The sequence below is a fragment of the Panthera uncia genome, chromosome E1, assembly GCF_023721935.1.
Source record: "Panthera uncia isolate 11264 chromosome E1, Puncia_PCG_1.0, whole genome shotgun sequence".
Lineage (NCBI taxonomy): Eukaryota > Metazoa > Chordata > Mammalia > Carnivora > Felidae > Panthera > Panthera uncia.
In genome coordinates this window covers 6,517,274-6,537,507 of record NC_064814.1, presented here as the reverse complement: position 1 = coordinate 6,537,507, position 20,234 = coordinate 6,517,274, and the positions used below count along the sequence as shown (strand labels likewise).

At 54.5% G+C, this 20,234-nt stretch overlaps 1 protein-coding gene across 5 annotated transcripts; it reads left to right on the top strand.

Moving 5' to 3' along the window:
- The first annotated feature begins 421 nt into the window (after window positions 1-421).
- MYCBPAP (MYCBP associated protein) lies at window positions 422-19,926 on the top strand. 5 transcript variants are annotated; one of them, XM_049635838.1, is made up of 19 exons: window positions 422-528; window positions 6,516-6,643; window positions 7,618-7,777; window positions 7,934-8,037; window positions 9,540-9,729; window positions 9,957-10,072; window positions 10,884-11,034; window positions 11,967-12,082; window positions 12,167-12,282; window positions 12,731-12,842; window positions 13,331-13,520; window positions 14,001-14,188; window positions 14,870-15,016; window positions 15,351-15,761; window positions 16,146-16,267; window positions 16,910-17,025; window positions 17,393-17,538; window positions 17,718-17,888; window positions 19,757-19,926. In XM_049635838.1, the coding sequence occupies exons 1-19, from the start codon at window positions 486-488 to the stop codon at window positions 19,856-19,858; spliced, it is 2,829 nt and encodes a 942-aa protein (XP_049491795.1). In that variant the 5' UTR covers window positions 422-485; the 3' UTR covers window positions 19,859-19,926. The 5 variants fall into 5 exon arrangements, with proteins under 5 accessions (XP_049491795.1, XP_049491799.1, XP_049491796.1 ...); XM_049635842.1 differs by lacking the exon at window positions 422-528 and adding an exon at window positions 619-773; XM_049635839.1 differs by lacking the exons at window positions 422-528; window positions 19,757-19,926 and adding exons at window positions 632-773; window positions 19,205-19,364.
- The last annotated feature ends 308 nt before the right edge of the window (window positions 19,927-20,234 follow it).

Sequence of the window (20,234 nt, the reverse complement as noted above, 5' to 3'; positions counted from 1 at the left end):
GAACCCGGGTGCAACTGTAACGTTGGGACCGCAGAGGGGCTACTTTAGATTGGGCGGTTAAGGGCAGCATCTCCAAGGACTGAAACCAGCGGTACGAGAAGGGCTCAAGTCGGGGGAAAAAGCCTGGATTGTTTGGGAAGCGATGGAGGGCCTGTCGCAAGCGCGGGTGGGGGAGGTCACAGGCGCGCGCGTAGGGGGCAGGCAGGGGCCACCAGGTCCCTGAAACCCACGGGAAGCCACGCAGGGGGGCTTCGGCAGGGCGTGAAAATAGCCATCTGGAGGCACCGAAGGAAGGCCCTGGAGCCGCGGCAGCCACAGGCGGGGCGCATCCCTCCCTCTCACCTACCCCTCCAGCCCCGCCCCCGCTGGCCGCTGACGTCACGGCGCTCGCCGGCGCCCCTGTGACGTCACACCCCCGGCCGGCGCAGTTCTCGGGGTCCGAGCGCGGGAGGAGCGGCCCGCGGCGGGCGCGTAGGCGTGGCCAGATGAAAAAAGTGGCTGCCAAGCAGTCTCCGCCCAAGTTGATCGGTGGGTGCGCGCCCCCGCGCGGGGCGCTGGTTGCTATGGACGCGTTGGCAGCCGCTGGCAGGCGGCGCGCTCGCGCGCGGGGTCGCGGCGGGGCGGGGGGGGGTGCCGCATAGCCTCGTTATCCCAGGTCCCCGTGGCGCAGGGCCACGCTCACAGCCCGGGCCACACCATGAAGTCTGTAAAGAAGGAGTCCCGCTTGAGAATACCCGCAAGCAGATTCTTGGAGGCCGCAGAACTCATTAAAGGTTGGCGCTGGCTACCTTGGGAGCTCAGGAGAACCCGACAGGGGCTGGGGTTCTTGGATGGGATTCACGACACGGGGCCTGGAGGACGGGGGTGACACCAGGATGGAGGTAAAGATCATGAGGGAATGGGGTACGGAACAAGGCGTACCCCATACCTCAGGGATGATGTACAAGGCAGCGACCCCCGAAAGGGAGGAGGCCCAGTGCACAGGGTCTTGGGGATGGGGATTAGGAAGTAGGGGACTGCCAGAGGCCCCAGGGATCAGTTGTTGGGGAGATGGCATTGGGCAGGAAGGCATAGGAGACTTCTACCTCTAGCCAAATCTTAGGGTGGGACTCTGAAGGCAGGAGCCCTCCACTGGATGAGGTGCAGAAGAGTCAGGAAAGAGTTTCAGAAAGGCGGGGAACAGGAGTCCTTGGGAAAAGAAATTCAGGAAAGAATGCAAGAAACATGTTGGGGCCGTGAAACCAACAAGTTGGGGGGTTCTTTGGAGGGTGTTCACCTAAGAGGCCTGCTGGAAAAACGCAGGAGAAATGCTTAACCTGGCCGATTCTGCCTCCCGTGTCTTTCCACCACATATATACCCTTTCTGGCCGGATGACACGTGTCCCATTTGTGTAACCTGGAGACAGTCACAGACATGACTGCTTCCTGGCCTCCTCAGCTACCCTCTGGTTGCAGGTGAGAGAGTCCCAGGGTGTGTGACAGCAGACTGACCCCCTGGACGTGTTCCCATTTGCAACCCACCCCCTCTTCCATCATTTTTTGCTGTTTCCATTTACTGGGGGCCTGCTGTGTGTGGGCACCGTGCTGGACAACAATGGTGTCATTATTAACTGTGTGATCCCAGCCCACAAGAAACTCAGAATCTAGTGAACTGCCAGAGGAGGAAATAGATAAATATCAATGCTGTGATATAGGGATCCCTAGCAGTTAAGGGGGCTCAGAGCCCCTGACCTAGGTCTTAGATGCTAGAATTTGGGGGGAAGGTTTTCTGAAGCAGGTGACATCTGTGGCTGACACTTCACAGCCCCCCAAAAGGCAGTTTGCTTCTCCAGGTCTAGGGAGCAAGGAACAGCATCCGCTGAAGCGTGGAACTGAGAATGTAGATGACATTGGTGGCCAGGGCAGAGGCGGTGAGTGTGGAGGAATGGGAAAAGAGCCAGAGAGGGCTGCACAGGGAGGCAGGGGCCACACCTTGCTAGGTCAGAAAGTCTGGGCATGCTCTTGCAGGCCTTGGGGAGACCCAGAGCCAGCCTCAGGTAGTAGTGACCGTGTGAGAGGAAGGGCAGGTCTGCAGGTCAGCAGGGGCCCCTGGGAGGCCTGCTAACTAAGTATAGCTGGCTTTAATCCCTCTTCATGGTATAAAAGTCAGATGTAGGCAGGATTGAGATGTTGTTTCATGATATAGTTCTTAACGATGGAGAGAGAAGAGAGCAAAACAGCTGGCCCCTTTCCCAAGGGCAGTCAAGGGCTTTCCTAGCTACTGCCTCCTACTTTCTGCATCTTATCAGATTTGAACTTTCTGCTGTAAACAAATCAAGGAAAGATTTATCACTGCGTATTTATTTTTAAGAAGGGGAAATTTAGTTTGTTAAATAGCCCTCAAGTTGAGAACATGCACCAGGGCGAGGAGGAAAAAAAGCGGAGTGTTTAGTTTAGCATGCAATATTCCTTTTTCCCCTCTAAGTATCTCAGGGGACGTCAGCGTAGTAGGACAATACTTTTGTCCCCCCCCCCCCCTTTCAGAACAATATAGCTAATCAACACACATAATCTCATGCTGTGTTTTTCTAAGGTCTCTGAATTATAAGGAAAAAGGCAAGCAAATATTGTGATGAAACCTGTTAAGAGATGTGAGTCCTTTTGGACTCCCAAGTTTCTCCCTGCTCTTGTTAAGAAACCAGGAGCACTCCCAGCAGTACCAGATGCCCCTCCCTGATCAATTAAAGCTCAGGCCTGGTAGGGACAGCCTCTCCCTTGGTTCCTCCAGAGCAACCCCAAAGTCAGAATTTCCCAAGGGCCTTAATCAACACTGAAAAAGAGTAATATTTAGATAAAACAAGAAACCAAAACATCGAGGCCGGGTTTCTTCCCCCTCCATGGCTTCCCCCTTTCCCCCACTCCCACCTGACCTGAGCACCTTGCTTCCAGCTGCCCAGCCTGGCTCCTGAAGAGATGTGTCACTTTACTGCCCCAGGCTGGTCTTTGACCCCCTCGCAGCTGCCAAGATCGAGGGAAAATGCTGGTTGTGGGGCTCACCAGAAGCCGCATTCAGCGTGGGTTTCGAGATACACCCCCCCCTCCCGCTCTCCGCCCCAGCCACCTGACTTACCCGCACTGGATGTATCACTTTGAAACGCGGCTTTCACCAACTCACCCTCCTGGACCAAACCTGCTTCCTTCCAGCAGGAAGACCAATGCTTCCGCCTTCCTTTGCAAAGCTGTCATGCCCTGGTTTTTCTCTCATCTCCAACATCACCCCCACCTCCCCAACACGCATTCTGTGTCGCCACGCCTCGCGGAAGCCACGTTCCATCTTCGTTCTGTGACTTCACCGGGAACAGCTCTGTTTGCTGCTCTGTCTGGGCAAAGGCTTCCTCTCCTTCAAGGCCTGACTTAGCCTGGAGAGCCGCCTATGACCCCCCCCAGCTTCTCTTCCGAACCTTTCTTTACTAAACTGTATGAGCCACATCCATCCGTTCCTTCTTGGACAAGTAACCAAACGCATCGTCTGTGCCACTAACTTAGGCCCTTATGTTATGCTGGTGTGTGTGTCAGCTCTAGTCTTCGGTTTCTCAAGAGGAGCCGTATCTTAACCTTTTATACCATCTTCTCTGTAGTTTATAGCACAAAGAAGTTGCTTGGCCAATATCCTCTGTGTATATGTCATTTTGATAAATACTTTATTAACTAGAACACGCTACTCACTGACTGTATGCAGTAACAGGGCTTGTATTGAACTGTACCCAAGATAACCTCAGAAAGACCTCAGACCAGAGTTTCACTATTTCAGAAGTCTTCAGCAACGTTGAAGGTTTGTAAATTTACACATAGTCAGGGGTGCCTGGGTGGCTCATTTGGTTAAGCGTCCGACTTCGGCTCAGGTCATGATCTCACAGTTCATGAGTTCGAGCCCCGTGTCGGGCTCTGTGCTGGGAGCCTGGAGCCTGCTTAAGATTCTCCTGCTTGGGAGAGGATGTCTCCCTCTCTCTCTCTCTGCTCCTCCCCCACTCATGCTTTGTCTTTCTCTCAAAAATAAATAAACATTAACAATTTTTTTAAAAAATTAAAATAAATTTACACATGGTAATTATACACGCACCAGTAAAAAGCACACATCGGGAGATGTTTAATCCTTTGGGAAGGTGTTAGAGTCAGCCAAGGTGACAGACAGAGGAAGCAAATGTCCTGGAAAATAGAAATAATTCCAAAATATTTATTTAAAGTCTTTGTTTGTTTGTTTAAGTAACCTCTACACCCAATGTGGGGCTCAAACTCATGACCCCAAGATCAAGAGTCACATGTTCCTCCGACTGAGCCAGCCAGGCACCCCAAATTCCAAAATGTTTATAAAGGCAAACCTTCAGCTGTTACCAGTTCTCTCTTGGTCTACTATCACCTTTGGTGCCTTCGTAAAGAAGGGAGAGAGGAAGTGGAAATTAAAACCGAAGGCTGCATTTTCATACGTGATGGCGGAGGGGACCAGAACTCAGGGTGGAGCTGTTCAGCCCTGTGTGTGTGTGTGTGTGTGTGTGTGTGTGTGCGCGCGCGCGCGCGCACGTGTGTGCACACAGCGCCATGTGGTTTAACTGACAGATACACCTGGGTTTCTGCTGAACCGGTTGCTGAGGAGACAGACTCGGCGATAGGCTGGATTTAGAGTTCTATTGGAATGATTCCGATTTGGGATTTTTGGCCACTATGTTGGCATTTCCTAAAAACACTTGATTTTGATAATCCGAATACCTGCCTTGATGTTTTAGTGACATTGCCCCTCGAAAATTACTCTGCATAGCAGCGGACAAATCCAGGTTTTGTTTTTAAAGTCCTTAAAGACAGGACTTAGGCTTTCTTATGGTATTTCGCGTGTCAGCCTCAGGCCTTGGGTCGAACCTTTCTAAACCAGGGGACAGCAGACAGGAGGACCCAAGCCAGAGAAGCAAAATGCATTTGAAACCCGTTAACACCTCTGTGGGAGGAAGGCAGGGAGTGCGTCCTCACTGGAAAAGGATTCACTCTGTCCCGTGAGATCTCAGGGTCCGGCACCTGAGGGAAATCGGCTCAGATTTCTCCACTTTCCCCAGTCCCATGAGCCACTTTTCCCTTCATTCCTGCAGTAGACTCCTAACTAGTCCTGTCCTCACCCTTACACCCCCTAAGCCCTCCCTTGCTATGTTGTGGCCCACGGGGTAAAGACCGAAGTCCTTTCCACAGCTCACTAAGCTCTTCCTACCAGCCACCCCCACCCTGCCCTGATGAACTCCAGCTATTTAAAAAATGTGCTCTGAGTTCCCCATGCACACACTGTTCTGTTGCCTCTAGGCCTCTTTCCTTTGCAATGCCTGTTCCCCAGTGCCTTTCCCATGTCTAACTTCTGTCATCTTTAGCTCTCAGTTTAAATATCACTTCCCCCCGAAGCCCTCCTTCGCCTCCCTGCACACTGGGCTGGGGTCCCCCTGGATGCTTCCATAGTAACCCCAGTTCAATGACCCTGTTTGACAGCCTTGTCTCCCATGGGCTTGTGCTCTTTGAGGCCCAGGACTCTGCCTTATATCCCCAGAGCCTAGCACAGTGCCTAGCTAGAAGATGCCTGGCTAAAAGTATTTATTAAATGAAAGAATGTGAAATATACGCTCAGAGGGGAATGTTCTGTTTCCCCCAGAGCATCTGCATTTTAGACAGTGTCCTAAGAAACCTGATGCTGGGGTACCTGGGTGGCTTAGTCAGTTAAGCGTTCAGCTCAGGTCATGATCTCACAGTTCATGGGATCAAGCCCCGCATCAGGCTCTGCACTGACAGTGTAGAGCCTGCTTGGGATTCTCTCCCTGTCTCTCTGCCCCTACCCCGCTCGCACATGAGCACTGTTTCTCTCTCTCTAAATATAAAATAAATAACGTTTAAAAAAAAAAAGAGAAGGAAACCTGACGCCTTCCCCTAGAATAATGCATCAATGCCAGCAATGGGGGGAGGCTGAGAAAGCATCTAGTCCACTTGTACCAAACTTCCGTGCATCAGAATCACCTAGGGAGTTTTTAAAAAAATAACGGTTTCCCTTAGTGCCGGCTCCATGCAGTAGCCAGGAAGCTGTGTTTGTAAATCTCTCCAGAAGATCCTCGGGCAAGCATCTGACTAATGTTCAGGAACCACTGATTTAGTCCAGCTTTCTCTTTTTACAAAAAGGAAGGAGACCAGGAGAGGGCAAGCGATGTATGTACCCAAGGTTTTACAGCTTATAAGTAGCACAGCCCGGAATGGGATATCTTCTGGTCTCAACTTCAGAAGTCTCAGTCTCGCTGTAACAGGCCAGGGGGAACGGGTAGGGGGACCTTCAGGAGAGAACTCGAGCCACCTTGGCAGCCTCTGCTGTCTGTGCAGGTGTTGAGCTCTGCCTCTCGCCATGAAATCTGATATATGTAGAGAGATACTATATATTTGAATATGTTACATAGCTATAATATATATTATATATTAGAAATATATGTCTATTTCAGCACTTGTACTTTTCTGCTTCTCTTCAGAAAGGAAGCGGGCAAAGGTACCTGAGCAGCTCACACCCCCCGTTCAGGAAGAACCTGAGCCTGTTAGCAGTGTCCTACAAGGGGGTGACATCCTGGCCTTAGCCATTAAAAAGGAAGACTTGAAGAAGGTAAGGATAAAATCCAGGGATCCCCTCACTGCAGGGGGAGCGTCTAATTCCATGGAGGAATTGAGCACAAATTCTTTTTACTTCTGCATCTAATTTTTTTCAATATTTATTTTCGAGAGAGAGAGAAAGAGCACAAGCAGGGGACGGGCAGAGAGAGAGGGAGACACAGAATCTGAAGCAGGCTCCAGGCTCTGAGCTGTCAGCACAGAGCCCAATGCAGGGCTCGAACTCATGAACTGTGAGATCGTGACCTGAGACGAAGTCAGATGCTTAACCAACTGAGCCATCCAGGCACCCCTCTAAATTTTTTTAAGTGTGTTTATTTATTTTGGGAGAGAGTGCACGCGCACAAGCAGGGGAGGAACAGAGAGAGAGAGTATCCCAAGCAGACTCCACACTGTCAGTGTGGAACCCAACTTGGGGCTCGAACTCACGAACCGTGAGATCACGACCTGAGCCGAAATCCAGAGTCGGACACTTAACCAACTCAGCCACCCGGGTGCCCTCACCTTTGCATCTGAAGGAATTTACTATGTTGTTTGTTTTAATGTTTCTGAGATTTACATAGAACTCCAGGGAAATGAGATGTTGAGGTGTCTTGCTTCCCATGGAAGCAAGTGTCTATAATCCCCACTTCACAGAAGGGAAAAGTGAGTTTGAGAAGCATGTTACAGAGGCGGATAAAGCTGCTAAACCGTAACCCCACGCTTTACCTGGAAGAGTCAACCACCTCTCACCTGAACTGTCTGGAGGCATTAGATGTTATTTTTTTTTCCCCTCCAGGACATTGCTAAGTCGTAAGTCTGTTGCATAGGCATTTCCTCGACAGAACGTATGGACAGAACTGGAGAAACAGATTTGTCAGCCTTCAGGAACCCCACCAAGAATTAGGACAGAGGAGATGGGTGGTGTTATTTCCTCCTCCTGATCTCAAGTGGGATTCTCCTCTTTTGTTTTTTGTTTTTTTTTTTTAGCAACACATTCCTCGCTTTATTGAGACACAAGATAGACCTGTCGTCACCCAGAAATTTATCATCCGTAAACTCAAACCCAAGGATCATAAGAGGAAGGTCTGCCACTTAGTAGCATATCCTGCTACTCCAGATGCAGCCACGAAGCCCCTGGACTACTCTGGTATGCCCAGCCTTGGCCTTGGCCTTGGCCTTGGCCTCACTGGTCTCTGAATTCGTGGAGCGGCCTTGAGAGAAAGCCGAGTCACCATCAGAAAGTAACCCCTCGAATGTGGAATCGTTTACAGGAGCTACTCTGTTCCCTCCCCTTCCCCCCCAGGTCCGGGTGACAGCTTCCATGGCTGTGACCAGATTCTGCCTCACCACATCTTGGGGAGTCTCCAGGACTTTAAGAGAATTGCAGTTGCTCGAGGAAACATCCAGGTTTGTTTGTACAGAGCCGCTGGGATGAGAGAAGTCGCTGAAGTCATCTCGGTTCTTAACCACCTGGCACAGTCAAGCAGGACTGGGGTCCCAGAGAGGCAGTTCAGTCTCGGGGCCCCGGGGAATCTGAAGTGATAGTGACCCTCCCCCTGGAAACCGTGAAGCCACCTGAAGCTAGTTCAGCTGAAGTCAGGAATTCACTATCAGGATACAGAGGTGCCTCCAGGAACCCCAAAGCCAGCGTGTCCAGCCGCAGTTAGCCTGAACCCCGAGAGGCATCCGGGCTCAGGGCTCACACTCCTTCGCTGCCCTCCACTCCTCTGTGCGCCGGCTTCGTTTTCCCTTCCCCAAGGTCTGGCCTGCTCTCCTCTCCGGTCCACAGGGTGGAGGAAGGTGGCTTCCCGCAGCTCCCAGGGCCACATGAAGAGGGCCACACGTCTGTCTGACTTTCCCGTCGTGAGGTGCTTCACTCTCTCTCAGTTCCTTTGCTTCCCCGGTTCCAGGCAAAACATCTCCGATTGGTCTGGTGCTAAGGGGCCTGGGGTCATATCAAAATGTCTCTTGTCACCCTGCAGGTGCTGGTGTCAAACAGCATCAGTTGTGAGGACAGATACACTGAGAGTTGTCGGCCACAGGCTTAGAGCAAAGGTTCCCCTCTGGAAGAGAGGGAACTGACGCGGGCTTCCAAGGCCCCCTGGTTCTGTCACTCACTACCTTGGGGTCCAGGAGAGGAGGGACTCTGAGCAGCATGGGGGGACTGCAGGGGGTTAGGCCTAAAGAAGTCTCTGCTCAGCCCCGGCTCAGCTCCTCCTCACCAGGATCCACATGCTCACCGTGTACTTTTTATTTACTTGTTTGTTCGTTGGTTTGTTTAGAGGAGGAGGGCGAAAGGGCAGAGGGAGGGGGAGAATCTTTTTTTTTTTTTTTCTCCAAAATTTTATTGAAATTCTAGTTAGTTAACGTACAGTACAATACTGGCTTCAGGAGTAGAATTCAGTGGTTTATCACTTACACGCAACACCCAATTCTCATCACAACAGGGGCCCTCCTTCATACCCATCCCCCATCTAGCCCATCCCCCACCCACCTCCCTCCATCGACCCTCAGTTTGCTCTCTGTCTGGAATAGTCTCTCATGGTTTGTTTCCCTCTCTTTTTTTTTTTCTCCCCCCTCCTATATGTTCATCTGTTCTGCTTCCCGAGCTGCACATATGAGTGAAATCCCGTGGTATTTGTCTTTCTCCGACTGACCCATTTCTCCCAGCATAACACACTCTAGCTCCATCTACGTCGCTGCAAATGGCAAGACAGAGAGAGACAGAGAGAGAGAGAGAGAGAGAGAGAGAGAGAGAGAGAGAGAGTCTTAAGCAGGCTCCACACCCAGCGCGAGCCTGACTCGGGGCTCGATCTCACAACCGTGAGATTACGTCCTGAGCTGAAATCAAAGAGTTGGACGCTTGACCGACCGAGCCACCCAAGTGCCCCTCTCGATGTACTTTTTAGCTGGCTGAGCTCATACACACCCCGCCCTGTCTGGTGACCCTCATCTCAGCTAAAGAGGAGCCAAAGCAGAAAGCCCCAAAAGAAGAGAAGGAGAAGGCGCATCCCTGGGCCCCGCCTCCTCAACACAACTTTCTCAGAAATTGGCGGCGCAACCTAGCCTTGCGGAAGCAGCAGCAGGAAGCCCTGAGTGGTGAGCAAAGTGGACAGGGCTCCCGCCGGGCCTCATCAACCACCGAGGCTCCAGTGCTGGGTTTTTCTGTCGCTCCACCTGCCGGAGCCTGGGTTCAGGCTGGTCGCACTTGTGCCATCCACTCCCCAGTGTTTATCGCTGTTAGCGGGTCCTGAGATCAGCCCGGCGGTGGGACTGACCCGTGAGCAGTGCTAGGGCCCCTGTTCGTCCTGACTCGCTCCCTCTAGAACGCCTCAAGAAGCCGGTGGGCGAGCTGCTTATGCACACTGGGGAGACCTACAGGCAGATCCAGGAGGAGCGGGAGCTCATTGACCGAACGCTTCCGACACAGCATGATGGGAAGGTGAGTCGCCCAGTGCTCTGGGAGGAGGGCGCCCGGACCCGGGGATGGCTGCCTCAGGTTGCACAGTTGGGGGCAAAAAAAAAAAAAAAAAAAAAAAAAAATCTGCTCCTTCGAAAGGCATTGTTAAGCCCTCCAGACCTTTGCTAAATCCTATTATGGGTCCTGTTATGGGGCGCTGGGGGCCTGGCGAGCTAAGTTACTCAGCCTGTGGTGCTCAGCGGTAGTCAGCTTGAGGAGAAAGATATCACAGGTACTGAGTTATTAGAACAGTCTCAGTGTCGTCTCCTAAAAGCTGAGGCTGCGGCTTTCAGATGACCCAGGGCACCACACTATGTTCTGGTTTGTCAGTGCGGTGGCTGGTCTTGGCCCACACTATCCGTGTGGGGCTGAAGCAGGGCATCCTAAGAACAAAACGGGTGCTTCTTTTTTTTTTTTTAATTTTTTTTTTAATGTTTATTTATTTTTGAGACAGAGAGAGACAGAGCATAAACAGGGGAGGGGCAGAGAGAGAGGGAGACACAGAATCTGAAACAGGCTCCAGGCTCTGAGCTGTCAGCACAGAGCCCGACGTGGGGCTCGAACTCACGGACCTCGAGATCGTGACCTGAGCCGAAGTCGGCCGCTTAACCGACTGAGCCACCCAGGCGCCCCTCAAAACGGGTGCTTCTTTCCTGCTCCCAGGGCAGCAGCGAATCCCCCAGAGGGAGCATCTGAAGTCTGTGGGGCAGTCTCGTCCGCCCGGACCCCCCACCTCTGCCAGCCTCTCTCCGAAGTGTCCAGGTGATCTGACCCATTTATCCTTCCTTGCCAGAGCTGTGCGGAGACCAGTGGGTTCTGGAGTCGACTGGAATACTTGGGAGATGAAATGACGGGTCTGGTAATGACAAAGACCAAAGCTCAGCGTGGCCTCCTGGAACCGATCACTCACGTCAGGAAGCCCCACTGCATCCAGATGGAGACAGGTGAGGGGTGGGCGGGAAACCAGCAGCTTGGGATGGGCCTGGGACGGGGGACAGCATGGCTGTGGAGTGAGAACGGCCTGGGATGGGGGCCCGTAACCCTTGGAGGTCCAGTCCCCCCGGCAGTAAGACAGCGATGGGGAGGCGAGCTGGAGCGTGAGCTGTGGGGCTGCTCTGTCTACGCGGCCACCGTGGCCACTGGGGTCATCGAGCACCTGGGACGTGGCTAGTGTGAACTCAAGTGCTGTAAGTCTCAACTACACGCTGGGTTTCGAAGATTCCTACTCGTATAAAATACAAGCCATTAAATATATTTTTACGAATCATGTTTATATTGATTACTTACTGAACCGATACTATCTTTGATCTGTTGGGTTAAACTAGGTTACTAAGGCTAATTTCGCCTGTTTTTGCCTTTTTCAGCGTGGCATCTAGGAACTTTGAAATTACATTGGTGGCGTGCATGTGCGGTTTGTGTGGTATTTCTGTGCGGCTGCACTGCTTTAAAGGCTGCTGGGCTGCCTGGGTTCAGACCCCAGCTGTGTTGGGTTTGTGAGCTCCAGTGAGTTACTTAACCTCCCTGGTCCTCCGTTTCCCCATCTGTAAAGTACCGTGGGACAAGAGAGTGTTAAATGAGACAGGGCGCGTGTGTGAGAGGCTTTGGCGGGTTGTTAACACAGTTAAATGGAGCTGCTGTTGCTGTTATAACCCAAAGGTTTGCAGCTTCGCAAGCTGATTTTGTGGGAGCCCTGAGCAGCGTTGCGGACGCGGTAGGTATGGGGCAGGCGGACCAGAGTCCAGCTGCACAGGGAAGGTGTATTTTCCCCTTTCCCGGAAGTGGTGCCGGGCTGGGTGCTCTCAGAGCCCTGACGGCGGGTGGAGAAGAGGCCCCCACAGCAGACCGTGCTGAGGGTCCCTGGACCCTGCTACTCTAGGACTGCCGGCCCAGAAGGATGCTTGGTACCGCTACACCTGGGATCGGAGTCTGTTCCTGATCTACCGACGCAAGGAGCTGCAGAGCGTCATGGCAGAGCTGGACTTCAGCCAGCAGGTCAGTGCCCCTCTGTGCCGGCAAACCCCTTAACGTGGGGCCTGTCTTCAGTCAGCTAATCTTCCCTTTCTTGGTCTCCCTGAGGATATCGATGGCCTGGAGGTGGTGGGCAGAGGGCAGCCTTTCTCGACCGTTACCGTGGAAGACTATCCAGTATTCGATAGGAGCCAGGAAAGTTCCTCTGAAGACACAGGGCCCTCGTGAGTCGGGCTGGGCCCTAGGCAGAGAGGTTGGAAAGAGCGGCCTCCCTCCCCCACCCCCACCCCGCACCCACAGTGTAAAGGGAGGACTCCCCACTCTGAAATCTGGCGGCCTCTGTCCCGGCCTCTCAATGGGCCCCTTCCAACACCTGCACCAGCTTTTCTGTGACCGTCTGCCCCCTTCCAGCAACCAGCCCCTAATGGGGATTTTCCAGCCATGGAAATGCTGCGAAATGCCGTGCACGCCAAATGGCTGTGCGTGAAGAGTCTCTGTGTCCCAGAAGCGCCCACCTGCAGGAATAGAGCAGGACAGAGCTGAGCCCGAGCGGAGCCCTCCATCAGAGGGTAGAGCCGGGCCCCTCTTTGGGCCTGGCAGCCATTTCCGTGGGCTGCACATGGCAAGACCGTGGTAGCCTCAGGGAAAGGAAGTCCTCGGGTTTTCTTCCAGAGACTCATTGGCCAGTTACCCTGACGATGTTCCCATGCCTGTTCTTGGCCCTTCTCTGCTGTTCTGTGGGAAGCCAGCCTGCTGGATCAGAGGCCGTAACCCAGAAGACACGGTAAAACTGCCTTCACCCTCACCTACCTGCGGGCAGGGCCTCCCTCAGGCGCAGTCACAAGGAGCCTGGATAGTCACCTATTTGCATTTTTATCTAGTCAGGCATTCAGCAGGTCTGAAAATGGTAACAGCAAGGCTAACTTAAGCTAGAAGGAAATCACAAGACTGAAAAGAGACTGTCACAAGCCACCCAGCTCGTACCTAGCCCCCCAAGCATGTAAATAAGTGAAACTTCTCGAACAGGTGTGGCTTCAAGAAGGTTCTAAAGGAGCAGAATTGTCCATCAGATACAAAATCTGTTTTATCTTCCCTTCTTGCCGTGGACGGCAGCCTCAGAGACAGCCGTTGTTGGGGTACAGTGATGGCACCCTGAGAGCAGCCAGGCCCCGGAGGACCAAACCCAAAAACGCCCCTGGCAATCAAGGATGAATCGGTCACCCTGGCCCAGAACCTCCCTCAAAGACCTTTCTCGTACCTCTCCTTCCCCAGAAGCGTGTTGGAATCGCTGTTCGCTTGACCTTCGAAACTCTAGAAAGGGAGAAGACCTCTTCGGAACTGACCGTGGTCAATAATGGCACCGTGGCCATTTGGTACAACTGGCGGAGGCGGTCTCAGCTGGACTCTTTCCAAGACCTGAAGAGAAACAGGATGGAGCGGTTTTACTTTAACAATCGAGAAGGTACCCAGCTGCCCTACTCCCGGGCTCCTGTCTGTGGTCTGTGAGGAGACAAAGTTTAGCTGAAGTGCCTGCAAGTTTTGAACCCCTCTCCTCTGCCTCCTCTCGTCCATTTCTTCTGTGAATTGTGTCCTCTCCTAACTGTGCATGTCTGTTGGGGGAACAGCCGAACTCGAGAACACAGAGAGTCTCGCTCACCAGGGAGCAGAAACTGTCTAGGGGTTCAGTTACCCACATGCTCAGGCCTGAGGCTAGGATGAACCCCCACCCCACACGCCTCATCCCCGTTTGCCTGGGACTTTGCCAGTTTTTGCGCAGGAAGTCAAAAGTCCCACTTCCCAGGAAACCCCTCGGTTCTGGTCACCACCCTGGCCAGGGGCCCAGTTAACTGTATGCATGGGCTTAGGGCTCAGTGAATATTGTGCAGGCTTGGGGCTCAGCTAGCTCCCATGTGGTGAAAACCTCCGTCTCTGTCCCTCGCAGGTGTGATTCTGCCTGGAGAAACGAAAACCTTTACCTTCTTCTTCAAGTCTCTGAATGCTGGCATCTTCAGGGAATGTTGGGAGTTTGGAACCCACCCCGCCTTATTAGGAGGTGCTCTCCTGCAGGTCAACCTCCACGCAGTCTCCCTGACCCAGGATGTTTTCAGGGAAGAGAGGAAGTTACTGAAGGTAACCCAGGATCTTGCCCCCCCCGCCCCACCTCCCCCTGGACACCAGATAGGTTCCTCTGCTTTTCTTCCTGGCACTGCCTGCGGGGATCTTATTTCCTCCAGCCCAAGAGGTGAATTTTTCACCAACAGGCCGCTGTTTTTGCCAACAAAGACCTGGGGAGTGTTTGTTGGGAGAGGTGGGCACTGGGAGTCCGCCGGCCCCGGCCCCCAGTCAGTTCCAGAGCTGGCCCCTGGTGCTGTACCTTCGGGCATTCTATAGAAAGCTGGGCTTTTTTTTTTTTTTTTTCCTACTGTGGCCCCCAAACATAAGCCAACTACTTTAGCTGAGGCTCCGCCCGTGGTGCACCCAAACCATGTGGCCCCCGCCCCTTGCCCTCCTTCCTAATCTGTGAGAAATGCTGACTGTGTGACCTTCTGGCCCCATGAGAGAGCAACTTCTCTCGGACTGGCTCCCCTCCTACAGGCTTTCAGCCAGTTGTAGGGAACATGGATGTTTGGAGATACCGAGGGGGTTTTGAGTCCGGAAACGGGAGTGTATGTACGCGTGAGAGAGACGGACGGTAGAAAGAGCTCAGCCCCTGGGAAGGCACAAAGTCCTGAGGGCTCCGGCTCCCCTCAAGGATGCAGCGGGGGTTTTGAAAGGCTGAGCCCCCATCGTGTGCCACCTTCCCTTCCCCAGGACAAGCTGGCTGCCCACGAAGTGGTCACCATTGTGGACAGCGTGCTGCAGGAGCTGCTGAGTGGGATCCTGACCCCAGAGCGTGCGCCGTCCCCCGTGGACGCCTATCTCACTGAGGAGGACTTGTTCCGCCACAGAAATCCTCAGGTGCAGGCCTGTGACGGGGGTACTAGTTACATCCTCGCTTTCCGGTGAGGAAACTGAGGCCCAGGGCGGGTTACGTAACTTAGCAAGTAAGTGGATGCTGGGGCGGGAACAGAGCTTGGCGAACTCCTTCATTCAAACGCGATCTTAACTTGGGGTCGCGAATGCGAGAACAGCTTGAAGGGGATGCGAGGGGCCACTCCGGCCACCGCGGCCCCTGCTGGCTTCCTCCCTGCAGCCCCCCCACCAGTGCCCTCGAGGGAACGGGCCGGCTGGGACTCCGGGTGCCCCACGGCCTAGCCTCCCCAACGCGTGTCTTCCCTTGCCTTTGCTGCAGCTGCATTACCAGCACCAAGTGGTGCAAAACCTGCACAGCCTGTGGCGCCAGTACCTCACCCTGCCCCCCAAGGCCGAGGAGACCAGGCCCAGTGAGGAGGAGCGCCACAGCCCCAGGGCCCGGGCTGCCTACTTGGAGAAGGCCTCCGTGAACGTGGAGCCCTCGGCACACTCTAAGAGCCCGGTCTCGGAATCCCAAGTGGCCCGGCAGGAGAGTGAGGCCTTCAGGGACTCCCGAGACGCTTTAGGGTCCCAGAAGCCTGGAGCGGGGGCTCAGAGTTCTCAGCGGAAGAGCATTATGGAGGAGATCCTGGTGGAGGAGAGCCCAGACCTGGGGAGCACCAAGAGCCCCTGGGAGCTGGATGGCCTTCCCCCACCTGAGTGGAACCTCTGTTTGGAGGATTTCGGAAAGGTGCTCCCCTGACCCTGAGGGGTCGGTAGGAGGGCGGCCCTGGTGGAGGTGCCAGCGCACCGAGGGAGGGCCCCAGTTGTCCCCTTTGCCCCCCTGGGTGAAGAAACAAACTCTCGTGAAGGCCCAGAGAAAGCAATCTCTTGGGTCATCTCTTTTTGTCTCGGGCGCCTAGGCCACCATGGGATAGGAGGGGTGCCCTCTCCGACCCAGGCACACGTTGGAGAAGGGGATCACGGGTACATATTTCTGGGGGAGGTCCACCGTCCATGGCCGCACCCCTGTACGGCTCTCTGTCCTCACTGCACGAGGCCCATCGCTAGGGGACGTGGGGACCCTTGGTGTCCCAGGCAGAATGACTGCTCATGCTCCCTACAACCCTGCCAGGCAGTGATGGCACTCCCTGAGGAGAGCCAGAGGGAGGACGCCCTCATCGGGCTCAACAAAGCAGCCCTGGAGCTGTGCCAGGAACCGAGGCCCCTGCAATCTGACTTGCTGCACCAGATGTGGTAGGTGCCCCCCGGCAGAGCTGGCCCGGGCTCCCCGATGGGGCATCTGACGGCCTGTGGTTCTGGGCGCGCGCAGTCCTAGGTCGCAAAAAAGGTGCTGGAGACCCTCCACACTCTGGCACCTGCCGCGGCAGCCTCTCGGGCACCGGCTGCTCTCCAGAGCGGAGGAAGCAGCTGCTCTCTCTTTCCCACCCCCTCTCCTGGTTCCTTCTCAACCAGCAGAGGAATGGGCCGAGGAGAAACCGGAGGACAGCGAGAAGAGCAGAATCCGTGAAAAGCCTCCCTTCTTGCTTGGAACTTGCTTGGTTATGCATGAGCGCCTTCAGTGGGGCCCTCGGGGAACCTCGCAAAAGCTACCCTGCTCCCACAGGGCCGGTCCCAAGTCTAGCCAGGGTCTCAAGCCGGAGCCTAGACTGACCTACCCCTAGCCCCGGGGCCACTCTTTCCCGGCGGCTGCCTGAGGGGAGCCAGATCCCCGTCTGAGCACCTGCACGGGTACTGGTGAGGCTGCTGGGCTAGACAGGGCATGGCCCCTCCGTGGTAGCCCTTGGCACCCGTGTCCTGGAAGGGAAGGACCCGCGCCTCTGCACATTCAAGGGCAAACGAGGGGTGATGGCTCTCTCCAGTATCCCTGCTCTCTAGTTTGCAGCTATGGCGGGATGTGATTGATGGCCTGGTGGGCCATTCCCTGTGGCTGAGGGCTCTGCTGGGCCTGCCTGAGAAGGAGACCATCTATTTGGACCTACCAGAAGAGCAAGGTCAGACTGCAGCCATGCCCCTCCCCACCCCTCCGCCCCGCTGGCAGTGGCCCCTCAGCCATTTGCACCCTTCTGGTGGAAACTCCGTCAGGTGGATCCGCGGGGTGGGCCCCACTACCCTTCTATCTGCTGCCAGGACTTGGGACCCAGAAGCGACTTGAGTGACCACCTTCGCTCAGTCCCCTGGTTTGACAGGCGGAGCCCTAGAGAGGTTGAATGACTCACCCCTGCCCTGCAGTCCTGCTGCCCAAGATCACGTGCTCTGCTCCTTCTCGGAGCACCGACAGCTCAGGGTCCTTGGCTTTCCCGACCCTGCCTGTGGGGTCAGCGAGGCCAGGTCACGCCGTCTTACATCCACCTCCCTTAGATGGCAAGTCCCCGCCTGTCACAGAAGTGAAAGTGACTGCCGGGAAGGTTGGGAAGGAGGACCGGAAAGGGGCAGCCCAGGAAAAGAAGCAGCTGGGAATCAGAGAGAAAGAGGATAGAAAACCTGCCAAGCTGCCGGGGAAAGAGGCATGCCGGGACATAGTGTGGGCCTCAGGTGGGGCCGGGGAGGCGTCGGAGGGGCTGTGGCAGGTGGACGGTCACTCCAGCGCGAGACCCTGGGCCTCCCAGTGAACTGCTCTTGAGAAAGCCCTGGCCCTCCCCCGGGAGCTCCTGAAGGCTGTGCGTGTCTCCGTCTCTCCACGCAGGACCGTTTAAACAGCAAGAAGCACAAGGCAAAGGATGACAAGAAACCGCTGAAATCTTCAAGTTGGGACAGGGTTTCCTTGGAAGACCCTGCCCCTGACAGCACTATGACCTCCCAGGAACCCATAGATCCCCTGGTCATGAAGAAATACACCGAGAGGCTGCACACGGAGGTGAGGGCCCGAGCCCCGTGCCCAGCCCTCCCCTCGCTCACACCTGCTCTGCGTGCCACCCTCCCCTCCCTCATTCATCCGGTTTATTCCACGAGCGAGAAACGCCTAGCGTGTCCGTGATGGAAGACGGAAGCAGAGCTGCCCCTGTGAAGGGCATCCTGGTGTGTGAGGGACAGGCCTCGGGCATAAATGGCACACCGGGTGTGTTCAGTGACCAGCAGTGTGGGCGAGAGATAACCCAGGGCCAGGGGGTGGGGAAGGCCTGGGTGGGGGCAGGTGAGCCTCACTGCGACACGAACAGACCCGAAGGGAGGTGAGGGGCGGCCATGTGGACATCCAGGAAGAGTGCCCCAGGCAGAGGGTGCAGTTAAGGCAGGGGAGGGAGTGGCCGGGAGGACAGAGGCCACAGAGGCCACCGAGAGGGAGCAAGTCTTAGGGCGTGTGGGGCTTCGTAGGTCAGTGTGTGGCCTTGGGGTTTTTCTGAGTGAAATGAGAAGTCCCAGGGTTTTGAACGGAGGAGTGATATGGTCTGACTTAGGCTTTAGAAGATCACCCTGGCTGTGGTTGGGAAAACAGACTAGGGGAACAGAGCAGAAGTGCCTCCTTTTCTGCCACCCCCACTTCCTGTCTGTGTTAGGTGCGTCACGGCAGATGGGGGAACATTAGGTAGGGTGGATTTTCAGCAAGTGTGAGGGTTGTAAAGCACTGCAGAGACTTCCTAATGGTATACGCTCTTTCTCTTTCTTTCTTTATAATTTTTTTTTAACGTTTTATTTATTCTTGTGAGAGAGAGACAGAGCACGAGCAGGGAAGGGGCAGAGAGAGAGAGGGAGACACAGAATCCGAAGCAGGCTCTGGGCTCTGACCTGTCGGCACAGAGCCCGATGTGGGGCTCGAACTCACGAACCACGAGTTCATGACCTGAGCTGAAGTCAGACGCTTAACTGACTGAGCCACCCAGGCGCCCCAATTCTTCTTGGTTTTAAATGTTTATTTATTTATTTTGAGAGAGAGGGCACATGCATGAGTGGGGGAGGGGCAGAGAGAAAGGGGGGTGGAGAGAGAGAGAGAGAAAGAGAGAGAGAATCCCAGGCAGACTCCTTGCTGTCAACGCACAGCCCGACGCGGGGCTGGGTCTCATGAACCGGGGAGATCGTGACCTGAGCATAATGGTCTATTCTTAAGCGGTAAGTCCTTAGAGAGTCACCCGGGTGTTGTGTTCTGTTCTTTGTTATTTCGGAGCGGAGGTCCACGAAGCCACATTCGATTGTCACCGTGTCTAATGGCAGTGCTTTATCTTCCTCTGGTGCGGACAGCTAGGTAGCCGCGATTGCATCATACATTGTGGTAACGCTCCGGATCCCATTTGATCAGAAGTTCCATTTGCTACTGGTGACATCGCTGTGATTTCCGAAGGCTGATGGGGTTTAGAGAGTAATCATAGGGCTCTTTGAAATAAAGAATCAGCTTGCCGAGGCTCATGTGGTCCGGCCCCACGGGAGGGCTTGGTCCTGGAGACGTTTCGGTATGTGGATCTGTGATCTCACAGGAAGGATCTTACACCCCCGAGGGCCAGGGTGGAACTGGACCGCCCCACTGTTCCTTGGAATTGCCTCTTCAACCACCCCAGGCTCTAAGGCCCCCATATGTCCAAGGGGCTAGTGCAGGATGACCTCTGCAGGCTGGTCCGAAAAATAAAGCTCTCTGCAAAAACAACAGTTCTACAGAAGCTCCACAAGTTTGTTTTTATCCCTTCTGCCGCTTCTGTCCTGGTGTAGACATGTCCCTCGTAGCCTGCCGGGTGCTCCCTTGTGTAGGGGCTTCCCACAGAGCAAACCCTGGCCTGTGGTTTCATCCCATTCTTCCAGGTCTACGGGCTGCTGGACACCCTAGTGACTGACCTCATGGTCCTGGCTGATGAGCTCAGACCCATAAAGAATGTCGAGGAGACTTTGCGTCTTTGTATCTGACTCACGCGTGCAAGGTGCCTTCTGGGAAACTGATTAACAAACAAGTCAATAAAGAACTTTTAGGCCTTTGTGTCTTGAATGTTGGATCTTGATGAAGCCAGGTCATGACCCGGGTCTCCCGTGTCCCACCTGCCCCAGATCCCCCTCCTCCCGGTTCCTGGAGCCATCCAACAGGAGGTAGGAGAAACACACCCGGAAGGTGATGTGTGGGGTGCTGAGCAGAGGAGCAGGTTGGTAGCAGGACAAGGAACGAGTCCGGTGACAGGACAGCATCACCTGTCATGAACCCCGCCTCTGACCTTCCTTGGCCCAGGCTTTTGGGGTTACACTTCCGGGAGCCAGGTCTTTCCCAAGTGTCATCACCAAGTATGACCAA

Excerpts from the sequence above, each read along its gene's own strand:
- MYCBPAP (XM_049635842.1), top strand. The coding sequence starts at position 698 with ATGAAGTCTGTAAAGAAGGAGTCCCGCTTGAGAATACCCGCAAGCAGA. Across the intron at positions 8,038-9,539 it reads TTGCTCGAGGAAACATCCAG|CTGGCTGAGCTCATACACAC; the intron begins GTTTGTTTGTAC and ends TGTACTTTTTAG. Across the intron at positions 14,189-14,869 it reads AAGAGAGGAAGTTACTGAAG|GACAAGCTGGCTGCCCACGA; the intron begins GTAACCCAGGAT and ends TCCCTTCCCCAG.